The 20,736-nt window shown below is 46.6% G+C and overlaps 1 protein-coding gene across 1 annotated transcript; it reads right to left on the bottom strand.

Annotated features, from left to right (window-relative positions):
* Window positions 1-899: 899 nt before the first annotated feature.
* GTPBP1 (GTP binding protein 1) lies at window positions 900-20,596 on the bottom strand. Its single transcript, XM_059846457.1, has 12 exons — window positions 20,367-20,596; window positions 15,095-15,206; window positions 12,673-12,853; window positions 10,654-11,002; window positions 10,079-10,202; window positions 8,023-8,137; window positions 7,423-7,567; window positions 7,098-7,280; window positions 6,163-6,298; window positions 5,447-5,625; window positions 4,752-4,949; window positions 900-3,168 (listed from the first exon to the last, which is right to left on the bottom strand). Exons 1-12 carry the CDS (start codon window positions 20,559-20,561, stop codon window positions 3,076-3,078), a joined length of 2,010 nt encoding a protein of 669 aa, XP_059702440.1. The 5' UTR covers window positions 20,562-20,596; the 3' UTR covers window positions 900-3,075.
* Window positions 20,597-20,736: the final 140 nt, after the last annotated feature.

Raw genomic sequence — 20,736 nt, 5'->3', positions numbered from 1 at the left:
AAGTATGTAAGGGAGGCTGGGTTAGCAGGGACAAAGCCCAATTCAGGGGAGCTGCTTGCTTCTCTTTTCCTTCACATGGGCTGTTGACTACTCATCAGCTACAAAGCAGGCAGAAAGGAAATATTTAATTTTCCTTAGTGTGAGGAAGTTAACTTGGTGCATTAAAAAGGCTGAAAAATGGGAAACTGAACTGGCCTGAGGAGGGTCACAACCTTGTTTGCTTAACCTGGGCTTGGAGGAAGACTTAAGTTGAGGAATACCCATGCAGCTCCTCCCAAAAGACCATGCTAGGGCCAGGCTTGCTCTCTGCTGGCCCTGGACCAGCCCTCTCCAGGAGGAGAAGGGCTGTGTGGGCCTCAGCGCTGGCTACCACAGCCCAGCACTTACCTATGAAAGGGCTGCACAGAGCAGAAAAAGCCTTTGTGAACCTGAGATCAACTGAGGAGACAGAAAAAGGCTCCTTGCAAACCATGGAGAGTCCCACTGTATTTGCAGAAACAGGTGTGATGCATGTCCCAGGAAGCACAGTAGGCAGGCACTGCAAGTGCTGTGCTGATGCTGCATCCTTTAGCAGAGTTTCTCATGGGGCTGGCCTCAAGTGATTTGCTAGAGCTGCTCTTCCCACCCACTCACCTCTCACACAGCACAGCTCACACCACACCCATGTTTTCATTTTACCACTCAGCCACTGAGGTGCACTTTATTTTGGCCAGAGTAAAAAGCTGTCAGGGCTGTGCAGAGGCTCAGCAGAAGCTCTCCTGTGCTGCCCTGCCCCTGCCTTGCTGTCACTATGAGCACAGCCTCCTCTTGCAGCCAGCAAAGGAACCTGGGGCCAGGCAAACTTGTCTCCTCTGGCTTTCAACCTGGTTTTACAGAGGACAAAAATCAAGATGACACACTTTTACTTGGAACAAACTTTTTTTAAAATTTATTTTATAGATCACACCAGCCTGAGTGATCTGTAAATGCTGGTCACAAAAGAGAGATCACACCACCTCCTTTGCACAAATTGAAGTGAACCTTCTTTCAGTCTCGGCAGTCTCCTTCATTTGGAGCACAAGGAATGGAGAAAGAGAAAACCGCCTGGAGCTCCCTGCTCCCTTCAGAAGCAGAGGGCAGTGAAATCAGATGCAGTTTGATGCTGCTACAGGGCCAGAAGACAAACAGGCCAAGCCCTCGTGCCCTGCTTAGCCACACCTCACACCCCCTCACAATGCGGGTGCTGTTAGTGTTGTAGCCGCCTGTAGTTCCTCCCTTGCCAGGAGAGTGCTGGTATTTAGGCACATAGCTTGGAAAAGGACTGTCTGACCTCCCCTTCCACCCACTGCAGTCTCTAAGGCAAAGGACCCTGCTCTCCAGACCATGTTTCTTGCCTCTCCCGTGCCGCTTAATGCTCTTGGAGTGCTGGTGTTGGCAGCGGGAGATGCGCTCTGCCACTCAGCTGGCCTGGAAGCCCACCCCGAGTCACAAGGTGAGCTGGAATGAACTCCACACAGGTGACACAGAGTGAGGAACAGGAACAACCTGCTAAGAAGGGACAGAAACTTTGCAGTCTCTCTCTGATTAAAATAAAAGTCCTTCATTGGAGGAGGAAGCCCTCAGAGAAACCGAGCCTGACCATGCCTGCTGGAAGGAGCCATGATTTGCTGAGGATGCCACCTCCTCAAAATGCTACCATGCTCCCAGAGCTCACCACAGTCTGGCAGAGGATGATTCCTGTCCTCACCAGAGCCAAGGGAGGAGGTAGGGTTAGAAGAAAAGAGATTAAAATAAGCAGGAATCAATCACTTGACAAACTCATTAAATGGTTGAAAAAACCATTCTAACAGTAATTTGTAAACTGTCCTTGCAGGGCCTTCTTGGAGAAGCCAGAATTTCTCATTAAGAAAAATAAATCTTAAAAAAAATTCAGTGAGAGTCAGAAAAATTACCATGTACTTCTCCAACCTTGAAAGCACTTCTATAAATTTGGTACCAATTTGTCACTGCCCTCTTTGGCCAAGAGGGGAGAAGACAAATCCCACTTCTGCCATGGCAAAGTTTGGCCAGTGAGTTCCAAAAAAGTTTTGGAAATCTTGGAGTAAACAAAATCAAGGGGAGGTCATGTTAGCCTGGTGTCTCTGTTCCAAAGGTATCTTACCACCTGTGACCTCTGTCCGTCAAGATGAGAAGGCTTTCTCCGGCTCAAGGGACGGACTGAGTGCTCCTGCACTGTTCTTAATACTGTCAGTGGAGCTGCTGCAGCCTTGGGAGGCAGGGGAGATTTGCTCCAATGTGCACTGAACAAACACTGGGAAAAGCAGCACAATGGGAAGGGGAACTGGGTGGGTAAATGTCTGCCCATTTAACTCTGTTGCTAGTTAAAATTTTAAGTGCTTTCAACATTATTTGAGGATATTGAGCATAGGATCCCTGAACTTAACATCAACATCTGCTTTCCAATTTGTTTCCCTCTTAGATCTCCATCTAAGGAACTTTCTCACCCTCTCCTTAAAACTTCAGTCATTACAACATTAAATTAAATCCACTTAGAAATAGTTTAAGAGGGAGGGAATCCAAAACATATTTGGCACAAGGCCACAGTGGTGATGAAACAATGCTCCATGGAGCCATCCTAAACAACCTGTTTTAACCTTTGCAAGTCTGAAATTTCTGGCATCTGATAAGCCCTGGATCTGAGACAGCAAATAGGGGAGAGCAGCAAGTCCCGTGGACAGAAAGGGGTGAGGGAGGAGGGAGGCAACTAACTGGCTCTTTGCAGCTCTATCCAGACTCCCCTCTCATCTTCATGCACACAAAATATAATAAAAACTAATAAGAATAAAAACTAAGCCCATGATGTACAAAAATGTGTCGACAGGGGGAGGAGGAAGGTGTCAGTTACTCAGTTCTCTGTCTTATCACCTTCATTAGCTTATAAATTATGCTCCTCTCCATCGCTTCCTGCAGGGAGGAGGGATGATTCTTCTGCAGCCAATCAGCTGGGATGGGTTTTGGTTTACGCTGCTCTGGATCTTTTGGATAAGAAATGAAGGGATGGGGAGGAATTCTTCAGAGAGAGGAGGAATAAGAAATTCAGCAGCCACTGGCAGGAGTCACACAGGCTCCCTGAGATTTCACTTTATGGCGCTGACCCCCACGTCGACGGCCTCCTCCTCCAGCTTTTGCCTGAAAAACAAGACTGACTTTAGTGCAAAGCAACCCCTCAGTTGGGATATCAACACAGCAGGAATTCAGATGGATCACACACACATTCAGACAGTGGCAGGGCAGTTGTGACTGAACAGCTTTCTGCCACTGCAGGAAGGAGATAAGGCAGGAGGGAGACAGACACACCATGAGGGAAGGAGGAGAGACAGATGCACCAGGAAGTTTTGCCCTTCAAGCTGGGAAGACTTTGATTTCCCAAGTTTCTAAATACTTCACTCCCATGAGAGCCAGCAAGTGCCATGGGGCTCAGCATACAGGAAATAAGGCCTCAGGCTCCCTTGACTTTGACAGAATTGAAGGAGAGCCCCCCCACCCCCTACCATGGCTCTCTACCTGACTCTTTTCCCCAACCTCAGCAAATCCACTGTTTCTCTTGGAGAGCAGCCAAATACCTTATTGCCCTCACGGCTGTGGGGCTCTTCATCCAGTGCAGGCTGAGGGGATGCAGCAAGGAGAGAGAGGAAGACGTAAGCGAGAACAAAAGCAATCCAGAGTCTCAGGGGGAGGGATGAAACAAAGAGCAAGCTGGGACCACTACTTACAACCACAGTGACGCTACAGAAAGACAAGGACAAGGTGGAGGACGGGTGTGAAGCCCCAGGCATATGCAGAGGGAGAGAACCCCTGCTAGGGGCCCCCCTTTGATGAGCAGTCTGGCTCAAGAGGGTGAGATTTGACCATGGCAACTAATACAGATAGAATTAAGAAGGGGAACACCCTGTCACTTGACAGGGTGGGTTCCTGAACCCTTCACTTCCTGAGGAAGCACCCTACAAGGAAAGGACCTTTCTTCTATCAGTAATAAAGCTGATCAGTAGGCCTGCAGTGAGAATTGAATTTCCATTCCTTTCAGGCCAGAAAGACTAGGTATCTTCCATGGGCAAGCTGAACTGAGAAGTCCTAACCAACAAAACAACCTGGATAAATTTCTCTAAAGAGAAATTTAAAGCCTTTCCTTCTTGGATGTCCCCATCCTTGTTCTTCCACAGGGCAGATGGCCTGTACCTAATACTTAGGTTGTAATTTCTCTAGTTTAAGGATATTCTACCTCTCATTCAGACATCAAAGATTTGTTCTGTGACTGGTGTTATGTGTTTTACTAGTACAGCTACTGGGTAGATAGAGACACTTCTTCACTGTGCACATGGTCAACGCAGTGAAACAGGTTGCCAAGGGACATTGTGCTGTCTTCCTCCTTGGGAGGTTTTTAAGACATGACTGGATAAAACCCTGAGCAATCTGGTCTGACCTCACAGCTAATCCTATTTAGAGCAGGAGGTTAGACTAGACACTTCCTGAGGTCCAACCTGAATTGTCCAAGTACCCTGAGCTGCTGTCTGCTGGAAGGTCAGCCATGGAGTCATCCAGATATCAGAGAATTATGATTCCTGCTGTGAGACTACTTAAATTTCTATTTGTTCCTGTGGCAAGGTGAGTTTGAGGTATGAGGGGATAATACTTGTACTTTAGAGTGCCCTTCCTGCAACAGGTGAAACCATGACACAAGCAGCTAGGACAGAGATGGTATTTTCCTCACTTACCAATGGTTGCAGGGCAGTAGGTGTCAGTGGTGCTGCAGCTGTTGAGGGGGCCTCATCCCCAGCTGCTGGGCCTCCAGCTGCCATCCCAGCAGCGGGAACACCATCCTCTCGTTTCGTAACAGCTCCCTTCTTCGTTGACTGCATCTTGATCTGCTGTGGCTTGGAGTTCATTGGTGAGTTATTGGTGGTCTGGAGTAGCTGCAAATTGCAAATTGCCAAACTCAGCATTAAAATAGCCAGGATGATCTGGCAAGGTTCAATGCTGCTTTTTAACAAAAAGCCTCTGGAGAATTTGTAAAAATAACCATAAAGAGAAGGATGCAGCAGCAGCTGTTCAAAGAAACCTAGACCTCTGATCTTCCACCCTTGGAAAGGGCCACTTGGCTGAGGTGACACTATAACCTCCACAACGTGACTCAAATGGAGCACCTTCAAGATGTCAGAAAGAGACTGAGCCTTAAGAACCAGCAGCATATGGCTCAGCCCCTCCGTTTATGTTCCCTCATTCACACCAGCTAAAGACCCACCACATGACAAAGCACATTGGTCGTCCTCGACCCATGTCAGGCCTGATGCTTGTGGTTGAAGCACAGCCTCTTCCCTCAATCTTCCAGAGCTATCTTGATTCTCCTGCTGGCTTCTCAGTGTAAGAAGTCACTAACGGGCAAAAGCAGGCGGGAATCAGCAGCCTTTACCTTAGTGATGGTACCCACAGCTTTGGTGCGGCCTTCCCGGAAGACCAGCCGCTGGTCTATGTGTAAATACTCTGGGGTTTTGATGAAGCGGAAGTGCACGGTGGCTTTGTCCCCTGTGCGCAGGCAGTCCTTGTCCATGCTGAGAATCGTGGCTGTCTGACGGATGCTGCCACAATGCACTGTGAATGTAAAGCACAGAGGCTTTCAGCAGACGGGCCCATTAGTGGAACGAGCTTCAGAGACACATCTGAGGCAGCTCCTCACCCTACAGCAAAGACCGTAGGGGTCATGCAGCTGCCTTTGTTCCACCCCCAAAAAGAACATGCACATAAGCTAGAACAGCTGCCTTCAAATCCTGCCTGTCCTGAAGCACCCTCAACAGGATCCTACACACCGAGCAGCTGGAGGACAGGACCCAAAATGAGCATCTGCACTTCCATCAGCACTTTCCATCAGCATTTGAAAGTGGAGAATCTTTGCACCATGGAGATACAGCACAGGTAAGCTCCAGATACATTTGAGAGCACACATCTCCTTTTTACCTTATAGCCACCCCACTCTCCTCTGTAAGCTCCCTTCCCTCTCCTTTCCACAATGCTGGGAAAGGCAAAACCAGGAACTATGGCATGTATTCAGGTTGGCAGAGACATCAGGCTAGATCTGATACAAAATGCTACCACTGGGAAACAAAGACAATCCAACACTGACACACGTACCCATGGCCTGGTATCGTGGGCTGATGGTGGTGGGGTGATGGAGCACCAGAATCTCTGCTTCAAACTCCCACGATGCTTGTGGATTCAGGCGGGGTGACACCATTACCATGCCTTTCCGGATGGAAGAACGCTTGATCTGAAAAGAAGAGACACAAAAAACCTTAGCATGATTCTCCAGGGAAGAAATCTGCTGCTCTGACTGACTGCATCCAGCAGAATCCTAAGGGATTTCACAGATACTACCTCATGCCCAGTAGAAGGCAAAGGAAGAACTGCATGTTATGTACAGGATATCACATAAAGGTTGCAAAAATCAAATTCAGCTGAAGTTTATAAGGAAGCTTTAGAGTACTGGAAATTCTGGACACTTGACACATTTACCTCACTGATCCTTTAAAAGCAAAACATACATCCTGGTTGCACATTATCCTAGAAAATTATCTCTCCTAAATCATGATGTCTGTTAATATAACATGGTAAGCCTGAGCACATGAAGTATGGTGTAGCTTAAACTATAGTCCCTTAAAATCAGTGAAGCTTCTATTGACAAAAACCTTTTGCAAGAGGAGTTATATCAAATTTTGCTGATTTTTAAATCCCAAATCATGCAGTTGGTCCTACAAGCCAAGAGGAGTAGTTTAAATACATTGTGCAGGCTACTAATGCAGTTCCAGAACAAAAGGAGACTTTTCTTGCAATGCCTTCACTTTCTTAGATATTTCCAACATCATTATCTAGTGGCATTGCTATCCCCAGGCAGCTGCTAGGAGGAAAAACCAGGATGTGGAACCACAGAGGTTCTATGGGATTCCATTCCACTGCAACATGAGGCAGCTGATGTTTGCAGAAACAGCCTTACTGCAGCTGAACTCTGAGAACACTCGAAAATTAAGAGGGCACCTCCTGTTCTGGGGGTTGAGAGGAGATCACCTCACCTTCTTCAAGGCGAAGGAGGCAGTCTGGCCTCCCCGCACCTCCTTGACGGGCATCCTCTTGCGGTGGATGGACTTGACAGCAATAGGGAGGAAGTTGCCAAGGGGATCTGGCCCCAGCAGCAGGGTGTCATTTAGCTTGATTAGGCCTCTCAGCGTCGTCCCAGAGACAACTGTTCCTACACCCTATGCCAAAAAAGAAGAAAAAGTAATTGTGGTTACTCTACCAGGCCAGCAGAAGAGTTCTAGAACTCTCCTCTCTAGAGAAGATACTTTTTTCAGCCTAAAAGAGGAAACACAATATTCTTCCAAATACCAGGCCCCTTACCGGGACAGAGTAAGTATCATCTATCTGGAATTCTGCTGGCTCTTCTTCCCTGTAACTGGTCCGTGGAGACAAGAGATTAAGAAACATCTTCAGCAAATCTAGATTCTCCCCAGTAACATTTGAAATCTGGAAAATTGGGCACATCCTGTAAAGGAAAATTGATGAAAATGGAGTTAGTTCACCTTCCTACCTAGCTTTCCATATGTAGGGAGACATCCAAAATCTTGGGACTAATTCAATACACTGTACTAGGAAGGGAGAGCCTGGCAAGCAGTCAGATGCACAACACCCCATGTTTGAAAACCTGCAACATTGCCTCTGCCTTCCAATGACATTTGGGAAAAGGTGTAAAGTTCTGAAGAAAGGACTGAAAGAAGCCAAATGCCCTGCTGTCTTCTGCAGACTGCCCAGAAGCAGCCTCTCATTTCCTCAGAGAGTGGAACACAAGCAGATCAACCTCAAAATCAACACACTCTTATGGAACACACTCCACATGGCAGATGCAACCTTCACACATCTAGACAATGGGACTCTCTGAATCTCCTCACCCAGTCTCCACATAGGATTGAAAGAGAAATGATTCTCCTCTACTCCAGTTACCTCTCTGAGCTGAAGTTGGAGGCTGTTACAATGACATCATCCTTGCTCTGAACCAGCACGGGAATCTTCCTGCACCCTGGGGACTTCAGCAGTCGCTGTAACAGCTTCAGGGTTTCTTAAAGGGTGAAATGAATATTGTTAGGGCAGCATCTCCCCTCTTTACAAATCACTTTTGTGGGGTCTCTCCCCAAAGGGAGATGGGTGCTCTGGCCACAGATAAGACAGGAGAAGATGGCTAAAGGTGAGACTGTGAGTTTGCTGCAGCCCAGGTAGGACTTAGGAGCCATTCCATCTTCCATTTCATGCCAGCTAGCCTGCTGCCAAGCCACGCCACACAGGAGCAGACAGACAAGATTGCAGCGCTGTGAAGTAGACATTTTGTAGCTGTCTATTAGTAGCTCTAAGCAGTTACAAGGTATTTCCTCTTTCTAGAAATGATTTTGCATAGTGAATTAATTGAAAATGAGGACAGAAACATTTGAGAATATGCTAATTGCAAATAAATTTTGACCAAACAAACCTCAACACATTTTCCCTGGTGGTCAACTTGCCATAGGAGGCTGGAGAGGCATGAAAGAGGTAAAGACTACCATCATAGACCAGGACAATGTGGGTGGACCATACTCAGAAATCAGTGTTTTGGGACAAATCTCACAGCTCCCAGTTTTCAGCTTTTGCCTCTTTTTAACTTATTTTCTAAGCCTCATATCCAGCAGCCAGCAGGGGCATTACCTGATGCACTAGTATCAACCTCCTACAAAGTGCCTGACAATAAATAAAGAATAACCAGAAAAGGGCACTAAGGGCTTAAAAGAGCAAATAATTTATGTGCTACAATTGTCATCCAATTAGACGGGTTTTTGTAAACAAGTGATTGCCTATGGGAAAGTAATGTTTTGGATACAGAAACACAAACATCTAATCAGGCCATCTGCTCTTCACAGATATACTTGAGTCAAATCTTGAGTCTATTTACTTTAAACAGAGCATGTCACAGGAGAAGCTTCTCCCAAGAGCGGCTCTTTTCTCCTCACGCTGAGCCAAAGGTTCTCCTTCCTTCCCAGTAATTATTTTATGGTCAGGCCTTACATTTTTTTTGCCATACATCTAGTATAGAGATATAAAGATTATCTTCTGATCACATGCATCTATTTGCCTGAAACATATTTAGGATTTTTATAGTAATGCACTGAACTACAGACAGTACCAGGAGCATTCACTTCTCTGATTCTTAGGACTGATTATCAAAAAACCCATTGCTCCAATTAACCACAGCATGTTTCTGAAGGCGTGAGAAATGCTTAAAGAGAATTTTAGAAGTGAGAATAGGTCACAGCCTGAAAAAGCAGCATGCATGGGTTAATGGGATACTGCTGGGGTTAGTGTTACTTCTTTAATTCTGCTGAGAAAAAAATCACTAGCCCATGCTACTCATTGCCATCCCCAAGACTAGACTTGTGTCTAGTCCTGCCTCCCATCCTGCTACCATAGCCTACATATGTAGCTGCTTTAAACCGTGATTTATTAAGTGTTGGTTGGTTGTTCAGACAAGAGGAAGGAGCTGCTGTAGTTATGCCAGCATACCTGAGAAGTGCCCAGGTGAGCAGGAGGTAACAAGCAGCTGCCCCTTCACTAACAGCAGGGGGAGATCAAGTCCTATCACAGCTCAAGATCACACTCAAACTGTGGGCAGGGAGGAAAGCAGCTTTCAAAAGAACTTCCAGACTTTTCTTCCGGGTTTAAATATCCAGAGAGAAAGCAAAGCCCAAACCCCAAGTGTATGCTGCTCCTCTTAGAGCTCAATTAAGCAAAACCTTGTAGCAAACACTTTTGGACTGCTAAGCTGAGTCCCCAGCGTGGGTAAGTTTGACATGGTGAGTATAAGTCAACCACCTGCAAAATGAGCAAGGGAAAAGGATAGATTTCTGGAAGGTATTCAGGATGCAGTCAGAACCAGATTAAGCAGCTTTCTTCCAGCAGTAATTGCTGAACCCAAGCAGAGGACAGCAACACATAGAGGTAAGAAACAGCCCTGGAGAGAGCCTGTAAGACTCACCTTGCAGGATGTTGGCAGGGCACATGTCAATCTTGGTCACCACAACAAAGACAGGAACGTTAAGTGCAAGCGCCAGGCCTAAGTGCTCCTTGGTCATTCCAACAATCCCAGCATTACTCCCAACCTACACCAGGGATATAAAATACAGGGATGTCAATGTTTCTTCTGCAGTAAGCTAGATTACTGAGAAAACCTTGTGTCAGACATGCAGTAGACTGTGGTTAAGTTGTAGATGTGCCAATAGGGCCATATGACCAGACTCAGCTCATCTCAGATGTTGCTGGACACTGGCAGAGGACCGACTCATTTCTCCCCAGTTTTAACAAGGTTTTCTAAAATTCAGAAATCCTTCAATTTTCAAGAATCACAAACCTTGGGTCTGTCTGTGACTGACAGTGCTGGGGCACTTGCCTCACAGTACAGGACAGATAGCCACAGAGGCTTCTGCTCTCACTGTGAGATGCTGCCTCCCTCCAAAACCCCACAGGCACTTTGCAACAGGAAAGAAGTCGTGGCTGTTAAAGCTGTGAACAGCCCCACTCCAGCTTGTATGTTCCATCTTTCTTGCTACCTACCATAAGCATGCAGAAGTCAGGCAAGTGGCCGGTCATGCCAAAGACGGTGGTTTTCAGGTATTTTTCGTGACCAGCCAGGTCAATGAAAGTAATGACCTTGGTGGATTTCTCACAGATCTTTGTCCATTCCAAGCTGCCACCGTGGCTGTCAGGTTTGTTCACCACGTTGCCCTCGCTGTCAAAGCCCAGAATGTCATTGCCCACGCTGCTGGTGCGGCCTGACTCAATCTCGTGCTTGTGGCGGAAGAGCTTTTGCCGAGCAAAGCCCCGGCCATTGTCTAACTCGCCGTGAGTCAAGACACCCAGCAAGGTGCTCTTCCCTGCATCCACATTGCCAACTACTGCTACCCTGCAGGGGAAAGGAAAAGGAGCCTGGTAAAATACAGTACCTGAAGAAATGAACAAGTGATCCAAAAAACCCAAACATCACTGCTCCTGCAAATAACTGGCTTTTGCTCCCTATCCTTCAAACAGAGATTAAAAAATGTTAGAGCTTCACAAGCAGAGCAGAGATTCTTTTACAGTTATTAATTAACAGTGGAGATCCCAGACTCTGGGGACTGGGATGCAGAAGACATTCAGGATCTCTAGCCGGTCAGAAAGACCCCGAGACATGTTAGAAAGTCTCTTTTCTCAGCTCAGCACTCAAAGAAGGACTCAGAGCTCTTCAGTTCTGTCTCAAGGTTGTTTATTGTATCTTATCTATAAAATTTTTTCTCCTGTTCAGCTGAGGTCCACTCAGCAAGACAGCCCAAGGCACTCTGCCTGCCCCCAGGGCTGTGTTATCTTTTAATACTAAAAACTATGTCTACAATATTTACAATTACTTTCCAATACTTATCACCTATGTTAGACAGTGAGCTTCTACTCTAAACCAATCTAAAAGTGCCAACATCACAGCAGAAGATGGAGGAGAAGAAGGAGAAAGGCTGGACATGCCCAGATTCTTCCATCTTGCCCCCTGAACCCCCATTCTAAAAACCCCAAAAATCTGTATTTCACTACATGATAAATTCACTATCATTCTACTTAAACTGTTGCGGCCTGCAGATCTTCATATAAGGTTGGTAATTTGCTCCATGGGTCATAATCAAAACCACAAGTGTCTTGGGTTCTGTGCCAGGGTCTCTGAGCCCCCTGGCAAGGGCCTTGGCAGTCCAGGACAGCCAGAGGGATGTCCTGAGTTCTGACAGAAGACTGTGGAAACATTGTCACGGGTGTCCATAACATAGTGATGTTGCTCGATGCCACACAGTGTGTCTCTATTCCAACTCCTTGTCTCTGCAATCCAACATAAACACTGTGGCAATTCAAAAGGAAGACAAAATCCCAACTCGGTCTAGAACACCTCTGCCTTTCTCACATTTCCTATGTTGCAACAGCACCGAGCACTAAGAAGAGGACAAAAATTAAAATAGTTGTTCCCAGAAACGGATAAGCTAAAAAATAAGGTGAAACATTTTAGGAGAAAGCCATGTCCTACAGCAAGTTCCTTCTTTGATCAATGTGGCTATTATGGCTGTTGGCAAATGTTGGAAATCCTCTCCATCCAGGTCTGGGCAGACTCTCAAGTCGTGTTATATAAGCTAGTATATGTCCATTAAAAGGTGACTTGGATCATCACAGTCTTGGAACAGAACTGAATCCTTTGTCAAAAGTATTGTGTTCCAGCAGTGAGCATTTATACACATACATACAGCCACACATGCACATGTCCTCTGGCAACGCAGCATACTAAAAGACGCCCCCAACTGTGAGGCTGTTACTTAGAGAGCAATAGCCCTCTTCTAAACACAGGCAAATTTCCACCAACAGGTTGCTCACAAAAGAGACAGCAGACAGCAACAACAACAAAAAAGGTAATTTCATCACCAAGGAGTGGTCAAGCTCGACTCCCTTTGTTGGGTAGCTCCAACACCCAGACCCGGAGCGGCGTTGCTGGCTCAGCAGCATGCACTGCTCACAGGTTAAAAATGCAGCTGAGCTGCTGACTAACCCTGTCTCCACCCGGCTCCTCACCTGACCTCCAGGAAGTCGTTGTCACCCACACGTTTCCGAACCAGGTAGTCGCGCACCTTGCCCCCGGCCTCCTGGTGCTCCCTCAGGAGGATCACATCTGCCTCAATCTGCTCTGCCATGCTCTTCAACGTGGCATAGGATGCCTCCATGTCTGCCTCGCTCAGCCCGTACTCAGTCCCATCTGGTGTGGTGTGGAGGAGACAAAGGCAGTCAGTGAGCACCACCTTGCAACAGGCAGCAGCACTGTCAACCTGACTGGGACCTTCGCACCCACCGGGATTTGTATGTGGACCGGAGGTGTCAGCCATGTACACAGAATAAACACCCTTGGCCCAAAATAAAAGGGATGGTCTTCACTCCAAGTCTTAAAAGACACTAGAAAACCACAATCTTTCATCTAGAGGAGTTTTCTTCACAATCTTTACAAGCAAGTATGTAGGGATTTGCAATAACAACATATTTCTGTCCAACTCCCTTCCTTCACCTGCTGAAGGTACTTTGTGTCCTTCAGTCAGATAAAGTATCTCCTCTCACACTGCAAGAGGTAAAGCATTAACAAAAGGAAAGCTCTGAGTGAAGCATCACGACCATTAGCCAGTAAATGTGGCACTGTTTCCTCTGAGCAGCTCACCCAAGCAAAAGAGCTGACAGTCAGAGCATACCAGTGGCAACTACCTAGACAGGGTCAAGGCCATCACTGTCTCTTTCCCAATCCAGGTGCTGTGAATGTGCACAGATTTGACCCCAGAATCTCCTCTGTGGGTAAGAAAAGCCCACAAAACAACAAACAAAGGTGGAGAGCCACACTGCACCCGGATGACCAAAGTTATTGCCACATGTACATGTTCCTATGTATGGCTGACTCATTGGCTGGTAAGCAGGAACTGCAGTTTGCATGAACTTATCAGCATTTTAATTACTGCCCAGCTCTAAAACTAGCTGAGTTACTGGGCAACTTCCAACCTTGCTCATAAGCTGGCTGAGACTGAGAAAAACTAAAGCAAGTCTCAGGTTATAGGAGGGGAACGAGAAGTAGGGGACAGGAGATGGCAAAACCCAGGGGAGAAAGGGAAAGGTCACTACTGCTGAACAAATAATCTTCCTATGGCAGTCTTCAATTGCTTCTCAGTCAGCTGAGTTGGGCATCTGGGATGATCAAAATCACACACGCTGAAAGGGAATGAGAAGGAGTGACAGCGGCAGGGATACCAAGACCCTTTCTCTGTTGAAAATATCCCCATCTTCCTCAACTACGCTGCAACCCAAAATGAAGTCAGAAGTTTAACCTCATATTTTAAGAAACAAATGCCTGCTTCTAAGTAAATCATTGCAACAACCACCAGTTAACACTCTCACGAGGTATCCTAGAAAAGAAAGCAGGTACTAGCCTGACTAGCTAGATCTCCACTGCAGATGTGCTTATCCCAAACACCAAAGATACAGTTTACATGTGGGAAGCTTACTTGGAGGCAAGAGCATAATCCCTGGCTGCATGAACACTGCTCATCTAATTCTGGCTTCTCCTCTATGTTGGCTGCTTCACAAAACTCCAAGAAAACCCAAAAAGCACACAGTTCTGAGGTTACACAGCTCCCTCTCGCCATTATTTCAGCCAATCCTGGCAGGGTTTCATATTCCTCCTCAAACACAGCAAATGTCTGATCATGACAACTTCATATCCAGTATACTTGAAACATGCATTTTGCCTTATGATAACCATAGACAATTATTTGATATTCAGAAATTTCAAATTTCAGCTATTTCAAAGCAAGGGCATGCTTTGCCCTTTATCAGCATTTACCAGCATCAGATGCAAATACTCAAACTGTCAAAAAGAACAAAAATGTAATCCATGCTAACTGCTAAAATCTGCAAAGGCAAATGACTGCAGTCACACGCAAATTAATGTGACAATAAAGGTCTCATGCTGAGCAAAGGAAAACTTTTCCCTCCATAGCAGACACATACTACCACAGAAAGTCAGTAGCATATATTTTGGCTACGCGAAGTATCTATAATAAATTCCTGTGGGGTAAAAATATGTTATTTAAAACAGAGCAGTGAACAAAATTAGACAGAACAAGACCTTCAGAGACATTGAGGACATCTGTACTAAAGCTGTGATTATAATTTTAGATTCTTTGTCTTTTCCTGGTGTGCTCAGACAAGATATTCATTATTTTCTAAAAAGAACTTGCATGATTTTATAAAAAAAACATATATTTAGCTCCACTACATGAGACTGTTGCTGGCAGGGATAAAACAAAGGAATCTGTCCCATATATTCTGATTTACTTTATGAACACTTTCAAGTTATTCTGGAAAAGTAAGCATTAACTTCAGTGCAGTCCAGTTAGACGAACCAGGTTTTTCTTATAATTTTAATAATTTTTTGTTGATTTGCTGGGGAAGCTATACGCACCTGATCCTTGTCCAATGACATAGATGGTCTCCCCACATCCCTCATCAATCCTCTCTGACATCTGCTGGAGCAAACTGTCATACTGCTCTGAAGTTGGACTCACCATCACCAGCTGCAAAAAAAGATTGAATATCTATTTGCAGATGTAAGGCAAACAACTTCAAAACCAGCTTCAGTTACAAGTACAATCAATGTGCTTTATTGAAAGAGAAGAACTCTTTTCCCAGGACCGCTTTGTGGTGGCTTTGTTTCGTTTTTTAAGCCAGCTTTGCTGACAGCTACTTCCTTGTGACACTGCACAAGGTTGTTTGTCTGAGCTCAGAGTTCATTTATGCAGGAAAATACACTTCAAAGCAAGTAAGAATACCAAGCATCTCATTTTGATGTAACCAATGTTTAAAAGCCACATTTAAGTGAACACTCAATATGTTTTCATTCAAGGAAAACAGAAAGGGGAGCAGATATTTTCTCCACAGAAATTCATTAGCTGGGTACCACAATCTCTGCTGCAAAGAGTGCTGCTGCTCCCCTGAAGCATGACTGGACAGCCAGAGAAAGCCAACCAGACCTCACTGCAGAGAACACCTGGGCACCAAAATCCAGAGCATCTTTTAAGTCTTTCACATATTTGATGTCCCCTTCTGTTTTCTGAGGGGGCAGAAGGAAAGGAGAGAACACAAATAAGCATTATTTTCAAATTTTAGGTACTTTACACAACGGTGCTGAGGGGCAGACATGCAAAGCAATTTGTATTTGGAGGTTTCAGCAGTGGAGAGCTGCAGTTTTGTAGGCCAGCAGCTGTGCTACCAACAAACTTTGACTGCAGCTATTGCAATAATCAAACTTCCTTTGCCCTTCCCTGCAGAAACATCAAGAGAATAAAAAAATAAAACAGAAACAAAGCAGGAAATGAGGACAAGAGAGTGCTTCAGGAATTATTTTTCCTAGAATGGAATAGCACCATTTCTGGCAGAAACCTGCACTGCTCACACAGTACAGCAGAGGACACTTGCACAGAGCAGCCACAATGGTGGCATGGCAGTGACAGACCAAGGAGACCTGCCACTCTACCTGCTCTCTGGCTGCCTCCATGTTTACAAATCTCTTGGTGGCTGAGCATCCCAGTACAGTAGCCTGATAGCTGTAGCAATTGATACACATTTCTGTGAAAAAGGCACTTTTAGTAACAGTTATTAAAGGCTGACACCCACCAGGAGCCCTAAAGGTAGGCACACCTGTGCCAACACTCAGTGACATCCACAGCTGTCCCTACACACACGTCCCAAAATCAAACCCAGAAAGAAGCACTTCCCTTCATTATGCACGGAGACTGAAAGCTGTGCTAAATTAGATGTTTGCCTAAAATATATGGTTTAGAGCAGATGACAATAAAATCCTCAAGTCTGCCCAACATGCCCTAACACAGCCTGACTTGCTTAGCACAGTTAACACAATGTGTTTTCAAGGAGAAACTACCCTTACCACCACTATTACACACTTGATGAAGGCCTTTTTTGGAAATCTAGAATGTAAAGGAACCCAACCCCTCACAAATAATGTTTAGGCAGATTTCCAAAACCATAGTGATGATGCTTGGAGACTGAAGCACAAACAGCAGGTGCTGGTTAGAAGGTTTAAGGCTGCCAAAACAACTTTTTCCACAGATGTTAAGGGTCCCAGACAGCAGGGATGTGTCTGCAAGGGCCAGACAGCTACAAGAGTTATAATCACCTTCATGTGCCCCTTTTGGACACATGCCCTACCTAAGCCTTTCAACTACTTGGCGTGGTCTGCAAAGTGTACCAAAGCACTCTGCTCTGCAAGGTCACAGTCTATTTCATGCTATAAAAGAATGAGTTTTGCTTTTATTAGTTTTTCTTTCAGCTCTGTTTTCCTTTTAGTTTCATTTTCTTCTTGAGGGAAACCACTGGAAGTAAGTGCCTTGAGAGCAAAATCAGCAACTGTTGAGAGGCTCAATCTGGGCAGGAATGGAAGGCTGTGTTTTGATGTGTAGGGCTCATTTTGCCCTGCAAGTACTTTCAGGAATACCTGGATGCACAGCAGACAAGCTCACTCTTTAGGCCAGTGCACTAGCACAAGCCAGAGACTCAGGAAGATCTATTAAACAGGCTGTAACACACACAAAGATCAAAAAAATAGCAGGGGAGACCAGCGCAGGGCAAATTAACTTCAGTTTCTTCAAGTCTCATCACCAGCTTTGTTCTTCTGAGTCCAAGTGCTTCAGCAGTGTGACCAGGCAGGGTGCTGTAACAAGTACCAAGGCACTCAGCAGCTCATTGTACCCTTTCCTCATGTTGCCAGGCAGGAGAGCTGGGGGCCTCAAACAGCACAGGCTCACTGATATCAGCCCATAACACTGTTACCCCACACTGCTGCTTTCACTGCCATGTAAAGGGGCTCCTGAAGGGTGCTCCAGTAGCAGACTGCCTCCAAAGTTTACTCTGCAGACCATGAAGTTCACAGCTCGTATGACACAGTAGGACACCAAGAGAAGTATCTGGAGATACAACAGCAGCTTTCATGGATCACACCTTCCAATGCCACTCAGCATTTCTGATAACTATTTCTGCAGTGGCAGCCCCAGCCAGTTGCGTGGTTTCTTGGGTCACTGCAAGATGTGACACGCTGTTTTAAAGATCTCTTTAGCTTCCTGGATGGAGAGAGTCTGTCCCCTGCCATCTCCTCGGTCGAAGTGAAGCCCTCCATTTTGGCTCCTCTGCTTTTTTTTGCTTTTCAACTTTGAGCAACCCCTCCATGCCTGCACCACAAATGCATGTTTTTAAGAGGCTTTCACAAAGTCAAAAATGTTCACTTTCGTTCTTTCCACTTTGTCAGGCACTGAGCAGTTATCAGTAGGAGCCATGCGGGTCTAGCAACCTCAGGTTTCCTATAGGGCAAAAAAGTGACAACCAGTTATTGTTTTATTCTTAAAACAGCAGAAAGAAATATCTCACAAGTTCAAAATGCCATCTCTCAAGTCCCTTCCCAGTCTCTGGGGAGAGGTGGCTTTGCCTGCCTCCACGAGGCAGACAAACTATAAGTATTAGGGGCAAACCAAATACTATGTGGTACACAGTGCTGCTCTTTACTGGAAAAACAGAGCCTGTCGTTTTGCATGGCTGGAAAGCCATCATCAGCCATCGAGGAGCTGGGGGAAAGGTACCTTCTGTAATGTCATATTTTGCTTTCTATGCCCTGTAGTCATACATTGTTCAGGTGCTATTATGTTCTGTTGTCAATGTAGATCTAAAGTAAGTATCAGCTTCACTAATAGCCTTGTGTGCTATGGTTTTTGACCTGAAAGTTGATTACTGCTGCAGTGAGCTGGCACTGAAGGGAAAACAAATACTCATTAAGATCAACATGGCAATGAATTTGTGCTGAGGAATAGAACTGTTTCCCTGACCAGCTGACATGGTGCACTGGATAAGAGAATCCCAAAGTGTTCCTCTCTAAAAAGAGCTCACCTTACACACAGGGAAAGGACCAGGGAGAAAGTATTTACACAGCCAGGGATGGGTCAGAAAGACCAGGACAGAACTAGCAACTATCAAACAAACTGATTGCAGTGGGAGTCCCCATTTTAAGTAGGAATTGAAGTGGAACAATTCAGCTGGGAGGACAGAAAGACTGGAGGGGAGGTCAGGGAGGCACAACTTAGCTACTGCATTCTCACCATATGGGATTACTGTTTTGAGTACAAAATGGGAGATGAACTCAGAAAGATGGAGCAGAGTGCACAGTTTCAGCTCTCATCCAAGGTGGGGATGAATGAAAAGTCCAGGGAAAAGACAGCAGGTGCACAGTGCTATATGGAAAAGTAAATTGTAATAAAGGTCGAAAAAATTGCTTACCTACCACCTCCACAGCACCTCCAGATTTCTAGGAATGGAAGACTGACATCACAAATGGGAGTTTGTGGGAGAAAAGCACTCTTCTCTCTTTGCTGGAATTTTGGTCAGGTTCCTGGCTGTCAAGAATCAGTGATGCAGTCCTTGGCACCCTCCTTGGCCCTCTTCCACAGCAGTCATGTCCAAGACAAAGCACAGATCAATACTGGCATCCTGTATAAAAATCTTTTCCAGCTCATTAAGGCACGATCAATAGATACTACAGGTTAGATTTCTGTTCTTTACTATCTTACAAGACATCTTTGTAACACTTGTTTTAATACAATACCATATCGTAAAATAGCCATTAAAAAGAACAAGGTTTCCAGGTCCACAGACACAATTCCTCTTTCCTTCTCTGTGCATAGAGGGCAAGGAAGTCCAGGACTCTGGAACAACTTAAGCTGGAAGCATTAAGAGGAAGGATGACAGAAAACTAGGAGGAAACAACAGCTATGCTGACTTCTGGATCACATAATTACAAGTGGATCAAATGAAGTTTTCAGGAGACTTTAGAGTGGGAGACAGCACTACAGTACATCAAATCCGTGGCAGCAAAAGGAATACAGTTAAAGAGATCAGCCAGTTGGGAAAAAAAATAGAAGACGGTGACAGAAGGCAACTAAGTCTGTGGCAGGCTCTGGCACACACAATGTACCTTCCTGCAGGATGGAAGCGAGAATGGTTCTGACAGTAATAAGACCACCACACACTCTTGTCACTGGGATGCTAGAAAGGAGCTGCACAAGGTGAACAAGTCTTTTCTGCGTTGACTTAACCCTGTCTGCAAGATCAAAGGACCCTTGTCACTGGGCTCTTGTGCTCAAAAGTTACAAGCTCTGACCTCATTTTAAGATTGTGGAGAGAGTCCCAGGAACTAGTACAACTGGCAACAGAGATAACTACAGAGACCCAGCGCGGAGAGCAAACGTCAGCGGGACGTTGCAGCAGCTGACAGCTCCAAACCCTGCGCTTCCTGAGGCTGCTACACCGGCTGCGGGCTGGCGTTCCCCCCGAGCAGCCGAGGCGGGGAAGGTGCAGGGCGGAGCAGCCTGCCAGCAAACTCCTGTCCCGGCCGGGGTACGGGACAACTTTACTGCGCCTCTCCCGGCCGCCTCCACACGGCACCTCTGGCTCTGCCGGCCGCCCAGGTGATGCTGGGGCCGGCGGGGCACTCAGGGGAGCCTCCCGTCCCGGCAGAAGCAGGCGGGCTCCCGCTTCTCGCTCTCCTGCAAGAGGTGTGGGGGAGCGGTCAGGTTCGGGGGCAGCCCCCCGCGCACGGCCGACCGGCAGGGAGGAGAGCGGCGGGGGCCTGGCGGGGTGATGGCGCTCGCCGCCGCCCGCCCCCCCGCCGGGCCTACCTTACTGGTGAGGTCGATCTCGGGCTCGCCGTTGAGCGCCTCGCCGTCCTCGCCGTCGAAGGCTGCGCGGAGGGGACAGGCGGCCGCCGCCACGCGAGGCCGGCCGCCCGGGGAGCCGGGCTCCGGGGCGAACATACAGGCCGGCACCGGGGACCCCCCGGGAACCGGGGATCTGCTCCGCTCCGCCGCCGCCATCTTCCCTTCCCTGCCCGGCTCTCCGCCCCGGCACCGCCCCCGGGCCCGCCAAGGCGGCGCCCGCCAATTACTGGCGGCGCAGCGGCTAAATTTGCATGTTGCCATGGCGACAATAGGTGGAGTAGTGGTTATTCATGAGGAGAGGCCACACCCCCTCGAAGCGCGCGAAGCCAAT

Source organism: Haemorhous mexicanus, chromosome 5 (assembly GCF_027477595.1).
Source record: "Haemorhous mexicanus isolate bHaeMex1 chromosome 5, bHaeMex1.pri, whole genome shotgun sequence".
NCBI classification, from domain to species: Eukaryota; Metazoa; Chordata; class Aves; order Passeriformes; family Fringillidae; genus Haemorhous; species Haemorhous mexicanus.
Note: the sequence above shows the minus strand (reverse complement) of the source record. Positions and strands in the feature narration are given on the sequence as shown.

Coding starts and splice junctions, on each gene's coding strand:
- GTPBP1 (XM_059846457.1), bottom strand. CDS start 20,561: ATGGCGGCGGCGGAGCGGAGCAGATCCCCGGTTCCCGGGGGGTCCCCG. Junction 10,203..10,653: donor CTGACTTCTGCATGCTTATG/GTAGGTAGCAAG, acceptor TCCCTGGTGTAG/GTTGGGAGTAATGCTGGGAT. Junction 5,626..6,162: donor CCCACGATACCAGGCCATGG/GTACGTGTGTCA, acceptor TTACATTCACAG/TGCATTGTGGCAGCATCCGT.